At 38.6% G+C, this 22,173-nt stretch overlaps 1 protein-coding gene across 1 annotated transcript in view; it reads left to right on the top strand.

Annotated features, from left to right (window-relative positions):
• Positions 1-21,581, top strand: part of LOC138833892 (fatty acid desaturase 2-like protein FADS2B) — a 40,978-nt gene extending 19,397 nt beyond the window's left edge. Inside the window, exons 5-12 of the mRNA XM_070032319.1 lie at positions 3,792-3,917; positions 10,668-10,728; positions 12,154-12,230; positions 12,376-12,473; positions 13,604-13,700; positions 17,190-17,269; positions 18,583-18,708; positions 20,548-21,581. Of these exons, the coding sequence (XP_069888420.1) occupies positions 3,792-3,917; positions 10,668-10,728; positions 12,154-12,230; positions 12,376-12,473; positions 13,604-13,700; positions 17,190-17,269; positions 18,583-18,708; positions 20,548-20,596 (714 nt within the window). The 3' untranslated portion in view covers positions 20,597-21,581. The remainder of the gene's footprint in view (positions 1-3,791; positions 3,918-10,667; positions 10,729-12,153; positions 12,231-12,375; positions 12,474-13,603; positions 13,701-17,189; positions 17,270-18,582; positions 18,709-20,547) is intronic.
• The last annotated feature ends 592 nt before the right edge of the window (positions 21,582-22,173 follow it).

The following is a 22,173-nucleotide window of genomic DNA, read 5'->3' as shown; positions in this document are numbered from 1 at the left end:
GAGACAATCACCTGCGGTGAGGAAAGGTGGGCGGAGAAGAGATGACAAAGAAACTTAGGAGCAGTCACATCCCCTCCTTGCGTTTGCATCACAACTTTTAATTTCAAAACTTGATCTTCCATTCCACCTCCCAATCCCAGGAAAGGCAGAGATACCGAGTGATACACTTTAGGACTTTTCATTCATCCCTGTTGCGAAGTTAAGTATCTTCTAGTCTTTGCAATGTAGGCACAATAAAAGAGATCCTCAAAAAGTAAGCTACAAATTGACCACGTAGTTTTCGGATTTTTCATGCAATACAGGTGGAGGAATCCCTAATCTGAAAATACAAAATCTAAGATACTCCAAAATCTATACGTTTCTGAGCTCTGACATTTTCTGGCAGCAGAAAATTCCACATCGTAAAACTTTGTTCCATTATTTTTTTTAATTTGGTCCAGGGTACCAGTGGCTCATGCCTGTAATCCTAGCTACTCAGGAAGCTGAGATCTGAGGATGGCAGTTCAAAGCCAGCCTAGGCAGGAAAGTACCGAAGACTGTTATTGCCAATGAACTACCAAAAGTCTAGAAGTGGAACCACCAAAAACCTAGCAGTGAAGCTGTGGCTCCAGTGGCACAACATCAGCCTTGAGCACAAAATCTCAGGGACACTGCCCAGGCCCTTGGTGTAAATCCCAAGACTGATACAAAAATAAATAATTTTATGTATGTATGTATGTATGTATTTATTTCTTGGCATCCTGGGGCTTAAACTCTGGGCCTGAACACTATCCCTGAGCTTCTGCTTCTTTGGCTTAAGGCTGGTGCTCTACCACCTGAGCCACAATGCCACTTTTGGCTTTTTTCAATAGTTTAATGGAGATAAGAGTCTCACAGACTTTCCTTCCTGGGGTGGCTTCCTGAGAGCCTTAGATCTCAGCCTCCTGAGTAACTAGGATTACAGGTATAAGCCACTGGCACCCGGCACACTTTTATTTTATTTTTTAATTTCCTTAAGCAGTTGTACAAAAGGATTTCAATTCAACATGGCAGTTTGTAAGTATAATGCAATTTAGTCAATGTCACCCCTTTTATCATTGTCTTCTATCTCCCCCAACCCAATTTTTCAAAATTGTAAACGAATTAAAATATTTCTAGTCCCAAGCATTTCAAAATAAGAGCTGTGTGACTGCTCCTGACGCCACAGTAGACCTCTAGAGATGTGTCTTTCAATCCTTGGCAGCCAGCAAATTTTGAAAACAATACAAAACAAAGGTCATTCTAGGGACAATGGAGAAGAATATGTTCAATGGAGATCTTCCTACAAAGGCGAACCTAGGCTGTCTTTCATGACTACATTCTAAAACATTGGGAGTGTCAAGTATGTTGCTTCCTGGAATTTTCCCAGGAAATTGTCAAGTCACACACCTCATAGATGACCAAGAAGGCATTTAAATTAGGCTTGGTGCAGGGCAAAGCCTGTATTATTTCTCCTGTACTGAAAAAGGACTTGACACAGAAATGAGGAACGGCTCTAGGTGTGTCAGATGATTGTCAGGGACAACCAAGCACAAAGGCTGAGAACGTTCATTTACTCGTGAAAGACTCTCTCTCTCTCTCTCTTCTGTCTCTGAGTAAACTTGGCTTCCAGACGGAGCAGCCCAGGTAGAACAGGTTGTTTAGAACACACCCATCATTACCCTGGCCACTGTTTTTAAGCTTTAGGGCTTTATGCTGTTAAGATCTGTTCCCTGACCTATTGTGAATCACAACCTGTCTCACAGGTAGTGGTTAGCTAGAAGATACTGTCACCTGATAGAAGAGGATCTGGAGAAACTTAATTAAAAAGGGGAATTCACTTTTATCGCCCTTGCTCTTGTTTAGTTGTCTACTGTTCCCACTGGATTACATGTTTGCTAATACGGGCGTTCCATGAGACCATGTTTACTTTGGCATTTCAAATGCCTGGTTCAGCATCTGACACATGGGACAAACATCAAAATAAATAATGAGTGAATGAGAGAATAATAATAAGTGAGTGCAGGCGCAGTTTTGAGAGTGAAAGGGTCCTATAGAATTTGACAAAAGTACAGGGCGCAGTGGTTCCCCAAAGATGGGCTAGACATGGACAAACCCAATTGGGGATACATTGAGTCTGAGATATCAAAAGGATCTTCAAACAGAAACAGATGGAAAGTGCTTTCACAGGCTGTCATGAGATTCAGGAGAGAGCTGGGGAGTAGAAGGAGGCATCCCACTGTAAGGAAGTAAGAGTGATAGGGTGGGAAGAGAATTACACATTCCACCCCTTATGTTTGGAAGTGTGTAGGGGTCTCCTCAATCTCTTAGCAAAGCCCCAAGAAAACTGTGGCAAGTCAGAGCTAACACTCACAGGTTTTCAGGCATACTCTCCTTCTAGATGTATAGTATCCAGACCAGTATTCTACAGGAGAAATAAAACACAAGTCACATGAAAATAACCTGTCATTTTAAACTTTCTACTAGTTACATTTAAAAAGCAATTTATTCATTCCATATATATTTAAAATAAACCCTACTGGCAAAGACATATACAGAGACTGAGCATGAAAAGCAAAACAAAAATTCAAAACATCAAAATATTGACCAAAACAAGGATAAGAAAGGATAGTAGATTGAATTGAAACTCCTTTGTAGACTTAAAGATAATTTTAAAAATAAAAAAATTCAAAGCAAAGAAAGAATATTAGAAATTGAAGATAAAGTCAGAAAATATTAAGTTCAGACAGCAATAAGGAAAATATTACCAGCATGTAACAGATGTAAGAAATGTTTGTGTAATATTTGTCTTTCCTTGTTTTATTGTTACTGAGTCTTCAGAATATTGTCTCTTTTATGATAGTTAATTCAGTTGGCTACAGATAGTAAATGTATTGGAATAGCACAGATCTAGGACTACCTATTAAGAAACTGCAAGATGTATTAAAAATTGATGCTGTGCCATGTTCTTCTACAAATAATTAGCATCAATAAAAAGGGCTGGAGTATGGCAATGTGCCAACACTATATATACATTATACATACATCTAGTAGCTTTCTGGACTACCCAGGAGTGAATGCCTATAAATGCATTTAGTGGGGATAGAATGCAGATTCAAAAGGGATGAATGCTTTACCACAACCACACAACAGCATTTATGCACCCAACATATGAGAGAGGTTGGTATACCTCCAAATCTTCTACTTTAGGAAAAATCTCTAAAACTTTTAGTAAGAGAGAAAATCATCAGCAACCTCATCAGAGAGGATTCAAGCTTGGATTTATTTTTGCACGAGAGCATTGAAGCTGGGCTATATAATAATCTGAGCCAAGTCTCCCATGGAGATCACTTCAGATCTATGATTCTTTGAAATATTCATTGAAGTATACTTTGTGGAGCCACCCTTTAATTCCCAGAACTAATTAAAGTCTTGGTAAAATAGAAGTAATCTTCTCTTCCCTGTTTACCTTCAGAAATTTTTTATGAGCATCAAATAGAAGAAGAAGAGCAAAAACATTTCATGTCAGTAACTTGTTCTATATTTTCATTTGGGGGAGTTGGTTTAGCCTCAAAATTTGTTTCTGAATCAGAGAACTGACTTCAGAAGCACTGGGAATTTTTGCCCCATGAGTCAGTCTGTAACCCAGCCTTGCAATTGGGCTATAGAAATGCAACTATCTAATTTGGCCTTTGAGGATGCATTTTAATACAACAATGATAGGATATTTGTCAATTAGTTAATGAGTTAACAATTTAATTGAGTTATTAGTTAATAATTTTTTCTTCTCTCAGGGCTTGTCAGCAAGATGGTGGAATCACAGACACTTTCAGCATCATGTAAAACCAAACATCTACCCCAAAGACCCAGATATTGATGTAGGCCCACTTTTTCTGCTGGGAGATATGCAACCTATCAAGGTATGTATTTCTCTGCCCTAGGAAACCACAGAAACTTCCCTAGAAGTGGATTCTGGAAAGGCTTTCATCCTTGTGTTTGGAAAGACCTAAGAAACTTTCTCCTTTGAAGTTTAAGATATAGATTTCAAATAACAAAAAAAAGAGCTTCTAAGAACAGAAGTATATTTGAGGTCATGACTCTATGATCATCAAGGTCATTCAGTCCAAACTCCCACAACAGGAGATGTGATAAGTCGTATCACCTGACTTGGGCAATCTCAATGGCAGACAGGTCCCTGCCCAGTACTTACCACTAGCTCTGACATAATATAAACCACTATTATAAAGAAGAGCATCTGTTGTTACTAGAATTCTTGATTATAGCCATTCAAATGGGTGAGGTGGAATCTCAATGTTGTTTTGATTTGCATTTCTTTTATGACTAGAGAGGTTGAGCATTTCTTCATGTGTCTATTGGCCATCCTTCTTTCCTCTTCAGAGAAGTTTCTCTTTAAGACTTTAGCCCACTTATTTATTGGGCAGTTGTTTCTTTGAGGATTTGTTATTGGGGGATTTAATTTTTTGAGTTCCAGGTATATTTTAGATATGAGACCCTTGTCCGTTGTATGGCTTGTGAAGATCTTCTCCCAATCCGTGGGCTCTCTATTGATCTTGCCAGCTATGTTATTTGCCATGCAGCTCTGCAATTTCATGCAATCCCATTTGTCCAACCTTTCTTTGATTTGTTATGTTTATGGGTCTCTATAAAGAAAATTTGGGCCTGGGCCAAGGAGACCTAGGGTTTCTCCTATTCCATCCTGTAATGTTTTCAGAGTGTCTGCTTTGACTCCGAGGTTTTTGATCCATTTGGAGTTGATTCTGGTGCAGGGTGATATATAAGGATCTAGCTTTAGTTTTCTACAAGTAGTTAACCAATTTTGCCAGCACCATTTACTGAAGAAGCTGTCTTTCTTCCATTCTATTTTTTTAGCTCCCTTATCGAAGATTAGATGGCTATAGGTCTGTAGATTCGTTTCTGGGTTTTCAATTCTATTCCATTAGTCCTGAGGTCTGTTCTTGTGCCAGTACCAAGCTGTTTTGATTACTATGGCTTTGTAGTAGAGTTTGAAATTTGGTATTGCTATTCCTCCAGCACTGTTCTTTCTGTTGAGGATCATTTTTGCTATTCAGGGTCTTTTATTGCTCCATATGAATTTTTTGGAATATTGATAGGTATCACATTCAATTTGTAGATAGCCTTGGGAAGTATTGCCATTTTCATAATGTTGATCCTTCCAATCCAGGAGCATGGGAGGTTTTGCCACTTTCTAAGTTCTGTTTTGATTTCCTTTTTCAGGTTTTTAAAGTTTTCATCATAGAGGTCCTTCACCTCTTTGGTTAAGTTAATTCCTAGGCATTTTATTTTTGTGGGGTTTTTACTATGGAGTTGCTTTCCTGATTTCAGCCACACTTTTCTCATTGTTGGCATACAGAAAAGCCATTGATTTTTATGGGTTAATTTTATACCCTGATACATTGCCAAAGGTTTGAATCAGCTTGAGTAATTTAGTGGAGTCCGTGGGATTCTTTAAATACAAGATCATGTCATCTGCAAAGAGGGAGTTTTACTTCATCTTTCCCTATTTGAATCCCCTTTATGTCTGCATCTTGTCTTATTGTTGTAGCTAGGCATTCTAATACTAGATTGAAGAGAGGTGGAGTGTGTGGACATCCTTGTCTCGTTCCTGAGTTAAGAGGAAATGGCTTTAGTTTTTCACCATTAAGTATAATGCTGGCTGTAGGTTTGTCATATACAGCCTTTATTGTATTGAGGAATGTTCCATGGATTCCTAATTTTTCCAGAAACTTCATCATAATGGGGTGTTGGATCTTGTCAAATACTTTTTCTGCATCTATTGAGATAACCATGTGGTTCTTATCCTTGCTCTTGTTGATGTGATGAATTATATTAAGTGATTTGCGTATATTGAACCAGCTTCGCATCCCTGAAATTAATCTTGTTTGATCGTAGTGTATGATTTTTTTGGATGAATTGTTGAAGTTGATTGGCCAAAATTTTGTTGAGAAGTTTCGCATCAATGTTCATCAAAGAAATGGGCCTATAGTTCTCTTTCTTTGATGAGTCGTTGCCTAGTTTAGGGATGAGGGTTATGATGGCTTCATAGAATGAGTTCAGTAGTGAACTTTCTCTTTCAATTTCATTGAAGAGTTGGAGGAGTATTGGTGTGAGCTCTGCTTTGAAGGCCTTGTAGAATTCCACTGTAAAACCATCTGGTCCTGGGCTTTTCTTAGATGGGAGGTCTTTTATTGCTGTTTCTATTTCAATGCTTGATATGGGCCTGTTAAGATGGTTTAACTCATTTTGGATGCTGGAGGGGATGTGGACAAAAGGGAACCTTACTGCATAGTTGGTGGGAGTGTAAACTTGTTCAGCCACTTTGGAAAGTAGTATGGAGGTTCCTCAAAAGACTCCACATAGAGCTCCCTTATGACCCAGCAATCCCACTTTTGGGCATTTACCCAAATGATCACAAACAAGACCACACTAAAGCTACCAGTGCAACTATGTTTATTGCAGCATTATTTACCATAGCTAAGATATGGAACCAACCCAGATCCCCCTCAGTAGTTGAATGGATCAAGAAAATGTGGTATATATACACAATGGAATTCTATGCCTCCATCAGAAAGAATGTCATTGCCCCATTTGTTAGGAAATGGAAAGACTTGAAAAAAATTATATTAAGTGAAGTAAGCCAGGCCCAAAGAAACATAGGTCCCATGGTTTCCCTTATTTGCAATAACTAGTATGTGTCTGAGACAAGCTGAAAAGGACAGATAAGTTGATGTTAGGTGAAATGAACCCCAAGATAATATTCAAATGGTTTTTTTCTTTCATGTGATTGTTTCTAACATATTTATAAGATGATTTCTTTGTTGCTTTGTATGCCCCTCCCCCACAGTATAACCCTTGTATTCACTGCATTTGTGGAGGGGAAGGGAAAAAACAAATCATTTAAATAGGGATACAGGTGGACCCATTGCTACGATGAGATGTACAAGTCGTTATGTCGAAAATGAACTTTACAACTTTGGCTGGGGAGAGGGCCTTGGGGGTGGGGGGAGATGGGAAGGGATGGTAGGGGAAACAAAGGAGGAGGCAACAGTGCTTGATAAGAAATGTACTCATTACCTTGCTCATGTAATTGTAACCCCTCTATACAGTATTTTCACAATAAAAAAAAACAATTAAAAAATAAAGAAGAGCAGATGAGGTGAACTAGTATGACTTTCTAAACTTAAAGATATAGAAAGAATGCCAGGTGCTGGTGGCTCACGCCTGAAATCCTAGCTACTTGGGAGGCTGAGATCTGAGGATCACAGTTCAAAGCCAGCCCAGGCAGGAAAGGCTATTCAGACTATTATCTCCAATAAACCACCAGAAAACCAGAAGTAGAGCTGTGTACAAAGTGGTAGAGTGCTAGCCTTGAGCAAAAGAGCTCAGGACAGCTCCCAGGCCCTGAGTTCAAGCCTCACATCTGAAAAATAAAAAGCTATGAGAAGATTGTCACTGACTGAAAATAAATCGCTTCTTCAATTAGCACTAGTCATACACATCTAAACCTCTAGTTGTCTCAACTAATTTTAGCCCAGTTAAAAGAGACTATGCTTTTAGATTTATCTTATATTTATTTGGGATATTTGATTTATATAATTTGCAGAGCCCAGATGTCTTGTAAAAGACAGGTTTTACCTCTAAACAGAAAAAAAGTGGGGAGGGGAGAAAGTCATGAGTAAAATTCCTCACTTATTGATTTCTTTTAATATTTCATTAATGCCTGTCATGTAAAGAACTATTTAAACCATTAAACTTTGTAAGAGATGGTGTTTCATTTGTTCATTTTTCTTCTTTTGTGCCAGTCCTTGGACTTGAACTGAGGACCTGGTTACTGTCCTTGAGTTTTACTATTTTTTGTTTTTGTTTTTTCCACAATCACTTCAGCCACATCTCCACTTCCAACTTTTTGGAAGTTCATTGGAGACAGACTTTCCTGCCAGGTTTGGCTTCAAACCACAATCCTCAGAACTCAGCCTCCTGAGTAGCTAGGATTACAGCATGAGCTCTCAACACCTGGCAAGATAGTGTTTCTTAAACAGAGGAAGTATAATGGTGAGCACAAAAAAATAATCTCTCCTCAAGGGGACAGGTTGGATAATGGTTGTCAAATGCTTAAGAAATTTTTCCCTTCTCAAAAAACTGAAGAGTGCTAAACAATAAAAGAGTGAATCTTTGCCAGTGATTACCTGGATCGATCTGATACGTATGAAAACCAAAAAAAAAAAAAAAAAACAAATTGTGTAAATCTTGAAAATCATTTTTCTCAGTTTGGGGAAACCTTACCATGTACCTCAGCTACAAAGGCAGCAGACTCTTGCTTGTAGGTCTTTTAAAATATTGTTAACTCTTTTTTTTTTTGGGGGGGGGGGTCCAGTCGTGGGGCCTGAACTCTGGGCCTGAGCGCTGTCCCTCAGCTCTTCAGCTCAAGGCTAGCGCTCTACCACTTGAGCCACAGCGCCACTTCTGACTTTTTTCTTTTAGCTTATGTGGTGCTGAGGAATCGAACCCAGAGCCTCAAGCATGCAAGGCAAGCACTCTACCACTGAGCCACCTTCCCAGCCCTATTGTTAACTCTTAAATAAATGAATGCCCACCATGGTTCCACAAGCCACATGAGCACCTCCGATGTGCTGTGGACTTCTGTGCCTAGCATTAGAATTGTGGAATGTTGATTTCTCTCATGGTTCTTCCAGAGGAAGTATAGTCAAGGAAGCAGTCTGACTCCCTAGATACGCTTCTACAGCCAGAATCAACACCCACACTACAGAGGCCACTTCTCTAACTTGTGCCACTACCCTTGAGTAGCTTAGGACATAATTTTCTCAGCTCAGAACCACAGCATTCTACACACGTTGGTTTTGAGGCCATTGTAATTGATATAGAGCATGAAATTATTTCAACTCTGAAATTCAGTAGTTGCACATTTCAGATGAGTTCTGAGCATGTCTTTCCTCTTTCTTGATAGTCTTTCCACTACTTTTTTAAACATCTGTTTCTTAATACACATCCATTCAGTCTTTTATCTCCTTTACTCATATCAAGCAAGACTTTTTGTCTTTCTTCAGAGTAATACCTAGCCAGGTCATAGAAGTTTGTCAACTCCTAAGCATTCTCTACCCATTTTCTTTCTTTTTTTTTTTTTCCTGTTTCTTACTACTTTGGTGTTTAGAAGTTTGGTAGCTTTTCCAAATAGTTATCTCAGCCATGTGTTATTTCTTTTTATTTCTGACAATAAATGGAGTAGGGACTAATTATAATATCCAAATAAGTGAAGAAGTTATTACCTAAGATGGTAGAAAGAAAATGGGAAAAAAACAAGAGCCTAACCCTTTTAATACTGTTGTAACTGAATGCACAAGAGGAATGTGAATGATCATTCATTCAGTCAACCCTTCAATGAACAGTTGAGTTGCTGCTGGGACTACAGAGATATAGGTATTCTTTCTGTTCTTCCTCTCAGAGCATTTTCTGTCATTGTGGCTAGGCCACAGGTCATATTCACCAAGGAAAAACCTAGGAAGTTAACTAAATTCAAAGTTATGAATGGAAAATAATAACATAGACAATGAGTATTGATACATAATAAACAGAATGCTCATACATATTGCTATCTCTTCTTAGAAACAGTAGTGAATCACCATGTGAGATCATAAAAGAAGAAAAACGAGACAGGAAGTAATATGTCTATATCACTTATCACATGACCACTTAATAAATATTTATTCAATAATAATGGAGCTAGAGCCTAAGCTTGCCTCAGAATCCTAACTATTACAATTTAAGAAAGCTTAACGATACCATCCCTTTTCAGTAAATGCACATAAGGAAGGGGAATAAGTCTCCACATGATTTCCATAACAATATTTTTTTTTGGTCCAGTCCTGGGGCCTGAACTCTGGGCCTGGGTGCTGTCCCTCAGCTCTTCAGCTCAAGGCTAGCGCTCTACCACTTGAGCCACAGCGCCACTTCTGACTTTTTACTTTTTGCTTATGTGGTGCTAAGGAATCGAACCCAGGGTCTCAGACATGCAAGGCAAGCACTCTACCACTGAGCCACCTTCCCAGCCCCAACAATTTTTTTTAGTGATCAAAATTCCCTTAGTAAAGACAGGCATCGGTGCCTCACACCTATAATCCTAGCTACTCAGGAGGCTGAGATCCAAAGATCACTGTTCAAATCTAGCCCTGGCAGGAAAGTCCATGAGACTCTTAGTTCCAATAAACCACTAGAAAACTGGAAGTAGTGCTGTGGCTCAAGTGGTAGAACACTCACCTTGAGCTAAAGAGCTGAGGGACAGTGCCCAAGCCCAGAGTTCAAGCCCCAAGAGTGACAAAAAAAAAATTTTCCTTTAGTAAAATAAACAAAAATCCATGCATGCTATAATTGTCTCTATTTGACTAAAGTGTAATATTTATTCCCATCCCTGTTTTGTTTTTTCTTGTGTCTCAGGTTTGCCAACCATTGAACACTAACCAAATGGCTCTTTGATGCACATGATTGCAGGCGCACTCACGCACGTGTGTGTGTGTGCGCACACACACACACACACACACACACACAGAGATACACAAATGTCCTTTAGTGTGATAATCAGAGGTGTTGTCTCTTTTTGTTCTATTCTTTCTCTTTAGTATGGTAAGAAGAAAATCAAATACATTGACTACGAAAAGCAACATCTGTACTTCTATATGGGTGAGTCTCTTGAAGGCACTTTCTTTATCTTCCCATTTCTTTCATGCATGCACTTGCCAAGCCAGAAGGCATGATCAGAAACCTCTCACAGAGACCAGCCCAGATCTTTTCGTTACTGAGAAAAGCAGCATGTCTAATTTCAGATCCACTGGTGTGAAAATCTGAAAAGTAAAATGGAAAATCAAGCAGGCCTCTTAAACACTCATCTCATCTCTCACACACACACACACACACACACACACACACACATACACACACACACACACACACACACACACACACACACACACACACACACTGGGTGGTGCTGGGTAGGGGAAAATGGAGACAACCTAAACATTCAGAAGTCAGAATATCAACCCAGGGGCCATGTATGAACTGTCATGTTGAGAAAAGAATCACATCAACCAAAAGCTAAGAGTGGTATTTGTATTGGGAGGGAAAAGAGAAAGAAATGTAATAATGAACCACATATAGCATGGTGACAGAAGAAGAACTCAAAACAAAAGCCAGCAGTATGTGTGGAAGAAAGCTTGATATTCCCATGACCTACTTATAACTACAGAATGCATGAGATAATCTCCCTCCCTGCCCCGCCCTCTCTGTCTCTCTCTTTCACCCACACACAACTACATATACATATACATATACATACATACACACATACATACATACATACATACATATCTATGCAGGGATAGTAGCCAGAAGGCAAATTCGTTTAGCTGAGTAATTCTGATGCCAATAAAAGAACATCATAGCAAAGAGATTTTCCTCTTCACCAATTCAATTTCTGGCAGCCTACAAGGGAAGTTTTCAAATAACTTGCAAATTTGCTCTTCTAAAACATATTTGCACATTTGGGAAATTAAAAAAATTTAAGAAGGGAACCAAACATTGCTGGTAGAACAATGGTTCTCAACCAGGAGCAAGTTTTTTCCCTTGGAGACATTAGAAAATACCTAAAGACGTTTGAAGTCTCTGGCCAGGAAGTAGATGAACCTTCCTCATTCCTACAAGACAACCATATTGGGACTGGACCCAATAACAAGCATTTGAGGACAACTACAAGACTGTAGGATCTGATTATTTTTTAAATTAAACCTTGCAAATTCACAACAAAATTTTGGAAGTGCACCCATCCCACATGACTTGAATTTTCAAAATCTCACTAACTGCTTTCAGGGAAGTTGAGCCTGGAGCTTCTGATCAAATTCTTACTTCAACTTCTGGGCCTTGGAAAGTTCAATAAAGTCTAAGATACAGGTGTGAATCTCCATACTCAGGGCCCAGTATTCTGGAAAAGGCATGGAGAGGGAGAGAAAGAGACAGATGGGGAGGACAGGGAAACAGATAGAGGTTTGCTGGTTTGTTTCTGAGTCACATTTTAATGTCATCTCTTCTTGTTTTCTTTTAATTTTTTAGTTGCTCTCCCCCTCCTCATGCCTGTGTATTTTAACCTGCAATCTATGCAAGTGATGTACCTTCGAAAGTATTGGTGGGTGAGTAACTTGCCTTATTACCTGAAACTAAGCCAAATAGAAGAAGGGGGATGAAAATGTTTAGTTCCCTTGAGACACAGCACGTAGACTTAGCCAAGATATGAAGAAGCAATGAAATGATACTCAGTATTTTTTTTCTCTGCAGGACATTGCCTGGGTCAGCAGCTTTTACATCCGACACTTCATCACATTTGGCCCTTTCTATGGAATTTTTGGAACTGTGTTGCTCATATATTTGGTCAAGTAAGAATGCTCTCTTATTGCCACAACTCACATGGTCTTGGTACTTTCTTGTCAGAGGTATCTGTGATTGGTAGAAGATTAAACACCATACTCCATTAACTGGGAACTGAGGGTGTGTGTGCGTGTGTGTGTGTGTGTGTGTGTGTGTAAATAAATGTCAAAAGGCAATGGTTCAATTACTTGAGCAAGATCTATTTCTCACAAGAATGATTTGCCCAATTTCCCTTTTTCAGCACTTGCCCAGATTCGAAAATATAGAATTTCAGTTGAGATTCACAGCAGCAGGTTCTCTACCACTTGAGCCACACCCCAATTACTTTTTGTTTTAGTTGTTTTTCAGATAGGGTCTCATGCTTTTGCTCAGAAAAGCCAGACTGTGGTCTACCTATCCCTGCCTCTCAAATAGCTGAAATTATAAGCATGTACCAGCATACCCTACCCAAGATGAGATATTTTTGAAGTACTTTTGTACATAGAGATTTTCCCAAAGCCCAAATGACTTCCAATTATTACTTTTTCCTAAATAACCTTGTCCTACTCTTTAGTTTATTCCTTTCTTCATTCTACCACATTATTATATTAAATCCTAACTAATAGTAAGTATAGCGACAGTTATTATGGGTTGGACACTTCATTAAAAGCTTTACATACATTATCTTTTTTAATGTAATCCTCCTACAAGTCTACAAGGTAGATGGTATCATCTTCATTTTTCTGCTAGTGGAACTGAGTCTCATAGAGATTAAATCACTAGTCTGTGGCAATAGAACCGGTAAGGGCCAAGACTAATGCCAACACAGAGCATGAACCCAATTCTCTCTGATGACTAAGCAGGCTGTCAAACACTTTGCACATGTCCTTTGAAAACCTGGTACGTTTTACCCTTGCACAGAGCCTAGAAATTCTTGGTGGTACTACTCTCCTGGTTTAGGCAAATGGTAGGGCCAAATGTGCTAGATTAGAAGAATATGCGAGGAGGATATAGGATGAAGACTATTTTTACTGCAATGGTGGAATCTCTCCAATTCCATCCAGTCTTTGGCCACCTCCCCCAAAGGGCTCTGCAAGCCAAATGTTTGCCATTGAAGACACACTAAGAAGCCATCACCCATCTTTTGTTTCCCTGAAAGGTTTCTTGAGAGCCCATGGATTGCCTATGTCACGCAGATGAGCCACATACCCATGAAAATGAGCAGAGAGGAGAACCGGGACTGGCTCAGCACGCAGGTAATCCCCACCAGATTGATGTAAGAGTCTTGTGACCTCAGATAGGAATCACATAACCTTCACAAAGTGCTTCCAGAAGCCAGGCGCAAGGTTAAGCACAAAGGTTATTCTCACTCAACCAGTTCATAACATTGAAATCATAGGACGCGTATAGAACTCACAAGTAATAAGTGATGGCAGCAAGGTTTTAACCTTGGCACTTTGATTGTAGAACCTTTCCACTAAACCAAGTATCAGTCAACTAGACCTGGACTACTTCTTTCTGCTTTATGTCATTTTTTAAATACATCCAATTACATATTATTTATGACTTTTCATGATGCAGTAGAATTGGGTAACTGTGAGAGAACTAAAATATTTATTATGTGGTATTTATGGAACAAGTTTTCTCTCCCTGTTCTAATCCCCCAATGATATTCTTTCAAATGAATCTGAAACTCACAGAATTATAGAAAAAATTGTATGTAAGAACCTTGAAAATTGCCTAACTTTAATATCTGGATAGAGTATTCCAAAATATTGTCGATGCTTAACAACGTTATTTCGAATGCAGAACTGCTCTGCTTCCTATTACACCATATGCTTCATTGTGCTTCATTGTGCTAACAAAGGAATCAGTAATTACCTTATTTCTTCTGCAAATTTATATGTAAACTCAAAGGACTCTCTTCTGATACAGAGGAGGCATCTTAAACTTTTTGCCCACAGAACCACATTTTTGTCTGTTGGTTTCCAGTTATAATTAATTTAATTATCTGTTGAGGTAAATCTTTTTCAAGTATTTATTTTCTCTTCATATTTCTTTTTCTGTGAACTGTTTCATCTATTACTCAATCTAGATATTTGTATATTTCTTATTGAGTTTCAATAACTTTGTAAAGATAACAGCATATTGTAATATATACTATACACTTTTTCTTGCATATTTCTTAGGCCTATAATTTTACTGTGGGAAAAATACTAATATTTCATCATGTTTCACATCCAATATCCCTGAAAAAATAACTATTGAGCCATTCACTCTTCTTTTTCCACTCATCACAGATTGTGGTGACTGAGGCATATAATTTATAGTAAGAAATTTATTTAGAATAATACACTACCATATCATGTTTATAGCTAGTGCATGGAAAAAGAACAAAATCTTCCCACTAATTTTCCAGATTTCTGGTTTTTTAGTACGTGCCATCTCTTACAATAATGAAAGACACCAAAAACACTTTGCAATTTCAAAAATTATTGAAAACCTCAAAGAACTTTGTATGTAGGTTATATTATTGTTATCTATTATGTTTGAAACTGAAACAGAAATTATTTAAAATTTCAAAATAAACACTCTAGTGCATGTTAACACCAAGGTCATGACACGTTCCATATTTGTACTCTCTGGGCCTAAATTTCACTGCATTCCTTAAGAGGATGAAAATTAAAAGATAGTGTGTTAGAAGCAATATGAAATATTTTGTAAATACAGGGCACTGGGTACCTCAAAATGATCAGTACTACACTTTGAGTAATGCTAACATAGAACAACAACTAATTTACATTCAAGGGAAATATCCAGCTAAAATTAAATTTTAAAAAATATTGAGGAAAGCCGGGCACCAATGGCTCTCACCTAGCTACTCAGGAAGCTGAGATCTGAGGAGCATAGCCAGAGCAGGAAAATCCATGAGACTCTTATCTCTGATTAATCACAGGAAAAGTTGGAAATGGTGATATAACAAATGGTAGAGTGCTAGCCTTGAGCAAAAGGAGCTTAGGGACAGCACTCAGGCCCAGAGTTCAGGACTAGGACCAAAAAAAAAAAAAAAAAGACATAGAGGAAAATGGCAGGTAGATAGATAAATAGATAGATAGATAGATAGATAGATAGATAGATAGATGAGATAGATAGATAGATATAGATAGATAGATAGACAGACAGACAGACAGACAGACAGACAGACAGACAGACAGACAGACAGATAGACAGATAGATAGATAGATAGATAGATAGATAGATAGATAGATAGATAGATAGATAGATAGATAGATAGATAGATAGATAGATAGATAGATGAGATAGAGATATATGGATTCTTAACCTTGGCAAGCTAAAACAAAGCCTCTGCCTCTTGAGGCCATAACTTTTTAATCTTTATTGTTATTATAAAGGTGTGTACAGAGGAGTTAGAGTTACATGAGTTAGGTAAAGAATGCATTTCGTTTTGGACAATGTCACCCCTTCCTTTGCACTCTCTCCCAGTTTTTTCCTCCCATCTCCACCCACAAATCATATAGTCTAGTTAGTACCACTGCTGCGTTTGTTCACCTTTGTCACTTCATTTCTGTGAACCCCTTACTCTCTCAAAGATAGATACATAAAGAAAGACAAAAAGACAAGAAAACAAAAACAGCAGCAAAGAAAAATCCCCATTTCCATTTCCTGGAGCTCATTTTGACAAATATTATGTTATATGATCAGATCCGCAGAGACTTTGCACCTTTGTTCCTCTCCTAAGCATTCCTCCTTTGAAACCATGACTTCTTAATCCATAACATAAAATGGAACATTAAAATATGCCTTTCTCCATACTTACAAATCCACGAAGTCTACTCTTTGAATGGTAATCTATTCTTACAATCTCTATAGTAATTCTACAATCCCACTTTCTCCTGCCAAAATCCTTAATCTTAACACTATAATTTTGTTTATCTAAGAATCATCAGTAACCATTTCTTTGGAAATCCTCATATTCTTTTATATCTATTGCCTTGTATGTGCTTCTTGGCAAAAACATATTTCGTTGTCTTTTTAACTGTCTTTTTAAAAGCATCTCATCAGGGCAGGGCATCTTGTATATACAATTTTCTAATTTGGGGAGGGGAAGGGAAATAACAAAATGCTGAAATAAGGATACAGGTTGACCCATCGTAACAGTGAGACGTACAAGACTCTATATTGAAAATGAACTTTACAACTTCTGGGGCAGGGAAGGAGTTGGGAGGTGGAGAGGGAAGGGATAGTAGGGGAAAAACAAAAGAGGAGGTAACAATTCTTGATAGGAAATGTACTCATTACCTTACTCATGTAACTGTATCTTTACAACAACAACGAAAAAATCTCATCAGAGCTGGGAATGTGGCTTAGAGTGGTAGAATGCTTTCCTAGCATGCATGAAGCCCTGGGTTCAATTCCTCAGTACCACATAAACAGAAAAAGCCAGAAGTGGTGCTGTGGCTTAAGTGGTAGAGTGCTAGCCTTAAGCAAAACGAAGCTCAGGGCAGTGCCCAGGCCCTGAGTTCAAGCCCCACGACTGGCAAAAAAAAAAAAAAACCTCATCATCTTTTTGAGCTTCTTAAGACCTGGGACTGTGTTATCTTTTATATCTGCTACAATTCTTACACTCAGGAATGTATTCCTAAGCACCTGTTGACAGTTGTCTGCATAAAAGAATAAGCATTTGTTTTTACCTTTCCTATCTAATGTAAGCTTTTCCTTTGCAGGTTTTGGCCACATGCAATATCGAACAGTCCTTTTTCAACGATTGGTTCACAGGGCACCTGAACTTCCAAATTGAGCACCAGTAAGTGATAGAGACAATCCTTGCTAGGAGAAGGGAAGTCACAAGGAACAACCCACATAGTCCTGGGTGCAGTTCTTCCACTCAGAATCTCGGAAGAGCTAAAACAAACTAGGATTCTCTAAAGTCTACTATCTTTCCATTGGGGTCACTGGTTGGGGGAGGGCAAAAAGAAAGGAAGAAGATTCCCTAATTGTGAGAAAATGAAGTGGAAGAGTATAAATGTACCAGTGACTTTTTTTCTGGTTATATTGAGGCATAGAAGTTGGAGGGTGTTATGTATGTGTGTGTGTGTGTATGTGTGTGTGTGTCTGTCTGTGTGTCCGTGTGTGTGTGTGTGTGTGTGTGTGTGTGTCTGTGTCTGTGTCTGTGTATGCACGTGTTAACATGTGTACATGAACATTTGGTTAGTTGGTTAAACCCAAGTGGGGGGAAGGAATCATATAACATGAGTTACAAAGTTTTATTGAAATTTAATGACAATTTGAATGTCTTTTTAGAGCCAAAATTATAAAATACTCAACCATCAAATCTATTCCTTATCCAATTCCCAGGTAGTATTTGTAAATACTTTACCAATAGGTCAGTTTATTGAACATAAACTTAATAGGAAATAATAGTAAATTGGATAGCCAATCTCTCTAGAAAATTCAGAAAGATAATTTCCTCATCTCTTTATCTAAACAATATCTGGGAGAAAGGCAGTGAAGGAGAGAGATCTGATGTCTGCCTGTTCATGGGATTTTTTCTCATCTTCTCTTTTATGTTAGTCTTTAAAACCCTCAGAAAAAATAATCAAAGGGCTGTTACTCATATTTTATCAAAGAGGAGGTTAAAAAACAAGAATGCTACCTGATGGATTGCTGCATGACCTTGAATAAAATCTGTATCTCATCGATTCTTCTTACTGTCCTTGAGCTTTTCCCCGTGTGCCATAACTGGACCCTTGTGAATGAATATTCACCTCTTCACAGGATGGAAAGTTAGAGAGAGAGAAAGAGAGTTACAGACAGAGGAGGTCATTCACATGATACAATGACCCATACTTTTACCTGACTTGTCCCAGAGTAAATGCATTGGGGGGGTGATATTTTTCCTGTTATCATTTCTCAAACATTTGCCACCCACATGGCTGACAGACATGTTAAGAAATAGGATGAGAGTGTATTGGCAGGACGTTTGAACTTCCAAGAAGGATTGTGTAAGGTCAAGGTTGGGTTTGCATTGTTGATGTAATTTTATGTAGTAATACAGGAACTAAAATACCCCTGATGTTTTTCTTTCTTTCATCTAACTTGTATTTTCTGTTTCAATAGTCTATTCCCCACAATGCCACGTCATAATTACCACAAAGTGGCCCCTTTGGTGAAGTCACTGTGTGCCAAGCACGGATTGCAGTATGTGAACAAGCCCATGTTGAAGGCGTTTGGAGATATTGTCAGGTGCGAACATAATTTCTCTTGGCTGACAGCTCTCATGTTTCCCTCACTGACAGTCCCCACCAAATTCACTGGCCTATGAATCATACCTCCCACAACCATTGGTTAAGGTAGTTCCATGTGAGCCCAGCATAAGCAGGGGACTCTGCAGAGAACAACTCCAGCAACAATCTGATAACTGAAATACGTACCATAGGTTTGGGGGCATGAGTCCAGTGGAAGAGCACTTGCCTAGTAAGCACAAAGACTTGAGTTCAAACTGCAGTTCTCCTGTTTATTGGATGCTGAGTAGGAGACCAAGATCTGAGGATCACAGTTCAAGGTCAGCCCAGGCAGAAAAATTTGTGACATTCTTATCTCCAATAAACTATTCAGAAAAAAACAGAAGTGGCACTGTGGCTCAAGTAGTAGAGGGCTAACCTTGAGCAAAAGAAGCTCAGGGACAGTGCCCAGGCCCTAAGTTCAAACCCCAAGACCAGCACCAAAAAAAACAAAAAACAAAAAAAGTTTATCATTTACCTATTATTTTCTATAGCTAAGTGAAAATTCCTTAGTCTTCTTCCGATTTTGTGTGTGAGTGTGTGCGTTGTGTTGGTCCTGGGGCTTAAACTCAGGGCCTTCTGTGTTCTTACTTGGCTTCTTTGCTCAAGGATGGCACTCTACCACTGGAGCCAGACCTCCACTTTTGGCTCTTTGCTGGTTAATTGAAGATAAAGAGTCTCACATCCTGACCAGCTGGCTTCAAACCATGATCCTCAGTTCTTAGCCTCCTGAGCAGCTAGGATTACAGGCAAAAACTACCAGCATCAAACGCATATTTCAAGCTTCTGGAAATGAAAGCTATGTGTGATTTATGTCTGTATCCCTTAAAGACTTCCCACATGCTTTAGGATTTAAGTGAGGAAAGAGATGATCAAATCTTCAGGTCCACTGTTGTTGATAGGCTAGTGAACACAAAGGGGATCCAACTGGGGTGGCTGGCTCTGAGGAGTGAGAGCTATAAAAACTGAAAATCCATATTCATCCCAAGGCATTCCCAGACACTTTTCTAGAAGACATTGTGCTGGTCCCAGCCTGATCCAGGTTTAGTAACTTTCTCCTTTACTTTAAAAGGTCAACACAGCCATGCCTGATCTTATCCAATCCTTCTCCAATGCCCCCACTTTTGTACCTACCACACTTCCCTTTCTCCTTTCAGTTGCTACCAAACTCCTTTACCACTTCCCTCTTCTTCATGGATGTTCTTCCAATTTGCTGCATCTCTTCAATGTCTCTTTGACAATTCCCATTCACTCAATGGGGCTCCTCTTAAATTCCTATTCCTCAGATTAATCTTCACTAATATCCAAGAGCAAATCCCTAACACGATCTCACGGCACCTGCTTCTCTTAGCTGATGACTTTTGTCACAGCCATACTGAAGTAATTCGTTATTTGTTAATAATGATCTACTGAGTTTAAAAAAATTATTATTTGAGTATGCAATAAATTGTTTATTACATGTCTCTAAAACTGTACCAAGAACTCCACATAGACAGGATTTACTTCTGTTTCCTTCATCACTGTATAATCCAGAGCAAAGAAAAATGCCTTCTTCATTATAACATATTGTAGGTAAATGGATATAGGACAGACTGGCTTGTAAATATTTAAGAGCAGAAGAGAAAAAAATGAAACCTAAACTCAATTTTTCAGAAAAGGAAGAGGAACTTATTTTCCAAATCAGTTTGATAGTTTTGACCAATTTACCAAATGGAGCTGGAAGTCATATTGTCCTGACACCATGTAGAGGAGAAGATATTTGGAAACTCCTTTTACATGCTTTCGTTTACTCTTCTCACAGGGCATTGAAGAAATCTGCAGCTCTCTGGATGGATGCTTATTATGAATGATGCAGAGCATGCCTTTAATTGTATTTCTTGGGGGACTGGTGGCTGTATGAGGATCTCTCCTGCTTTACTAGGAATCAGCCAGTGGCACCATTGATATCCCTGAGTGTGCCAGGAATGTGAATCCCAGACACATACAAAAACCCCTTCTCTAAAGGTCTTCTTGCCTATAAGAAGCAGAAGAAATGTCCGTCAGGTGATTTTGGCCACAGTGATAAAAAGGAAATGAGTGTTTTCATTTTTTTCATTAGAATCATGAACTTAATGGAATCTTAATAGATAGAACAATAGACCTCATAAGATGATCAGTGCAGGAACCTGGTAAAATTTACAGATGAAGCTGACATAGGAAGAAGTAAGCCACCCAGAGGAGAGACTTCCAATGGAGTATTTCGGTAAACAGGGCAACTCATCTTAAAAGAAATTATCTTGACTTAACAGGTCCCTTAGGAAGTACAAATTTTTGCTTATGTCTTCTCAAACATTTGAGTTCTTTCTCTTTAAAAAAATTTATTCTGAATAACATTAAACTATCTTCAAAGATTTGAATATATTGCTTTAGACTTTCATTTCTGGACCTATATATCTTTGTAATTAGTGTGTATATATAGTGTTTTTATAGGAGAAGTTAGAATTTCAATTTTAAAAAAACTTTTAGGAAACTTCAATCAGTCCCAACAGCAACCGACTGAACAGTTCTGTATTTGAAGGTATCTTATGTTCAGCTAAAAACAAAAACAAAACAAAACAACAGACTCGAGTATACGATTTGGTGGCCTAATCCCATATCCACCAGAGCAGAATGATTGGAGATCTTTTCTCAGTCACATGGACCAAAGAAAGACTTTCATTTTCTATCATGGAGACTGTAAGTTGTGTCAAAGAATTTTCTCAAATTTAGTTACATCAAATTAAATATGTCTTAAGAGAAATCTCCTCCCCACCCTCCTCACAAAGAATAAAGTAGACATGGTTCGTTTGTACCATGCTGATTTGTCCTTCTGTTCAGTCATTGTTGGGGGGGGGGGGGTCTGTGATAAAACTTGACTTTAACTACAAGGAGGGAAACTATAACCGCTCCACGCAAATCAGCATTGCTGATTTCTCTGTTGACTGAAATTTTACCCATTAGCAATCATTCTCTCCACATTCTGAAAAACACCCTTTGGTTTGTTTGAGTCTGAATCAAATCCCCGGTGAAGAACAGAATGTTAAGCAACTCTGAGCTCCTAGGAAATTACAAATGCATGTCAAATCTAAAAGAAAAGTGGTTGTGTGGGAGTAAGAGATACCAATGTGGTATGGAATATAGAGTTACCAAATAGGAAATCTGGATAGAGAATGAGAATAAAAAGTACTGTTGACTCCATGATTCTTTTGTGAGGATCGCCATCTCTCCCATTGATATGCCTTTCCAGTCTCTCCTATCTGAAGTCAGGGTTACAAGCAGGAAGAGAATACAGTGACTGGCTTTCTCTCTGTCACTCAGGCACTTTGTGCTCTTAGTGTCTAAAAAGAGCAACTGGACCTCTCCTTGGCCAAAACTAATTATCTCAAAGGAATTCCCCACTCCACATTCA

This window comes from Dipodomys merriami, unplaced genomic scaffold (assembly GCF_024711535.1).
Source record: "Dipodomys merriami isolate MVZ:Mamm:240054 unplaced genomic scaffold, mDipMer1.0.p SCAF_21, whole genome shotgun sequence".
NCBI classification, from domain to species: Eukaryota; Metazoa; Chordata; class Mammalia; order Rodentia; family Heteromyidae; genus Dipodomys; species Dipodomys merriami.
Note: the sequence above shows the minus strand (reverse complement) of the source record. Positions and strands in the feature narration are given on the sequence as shown.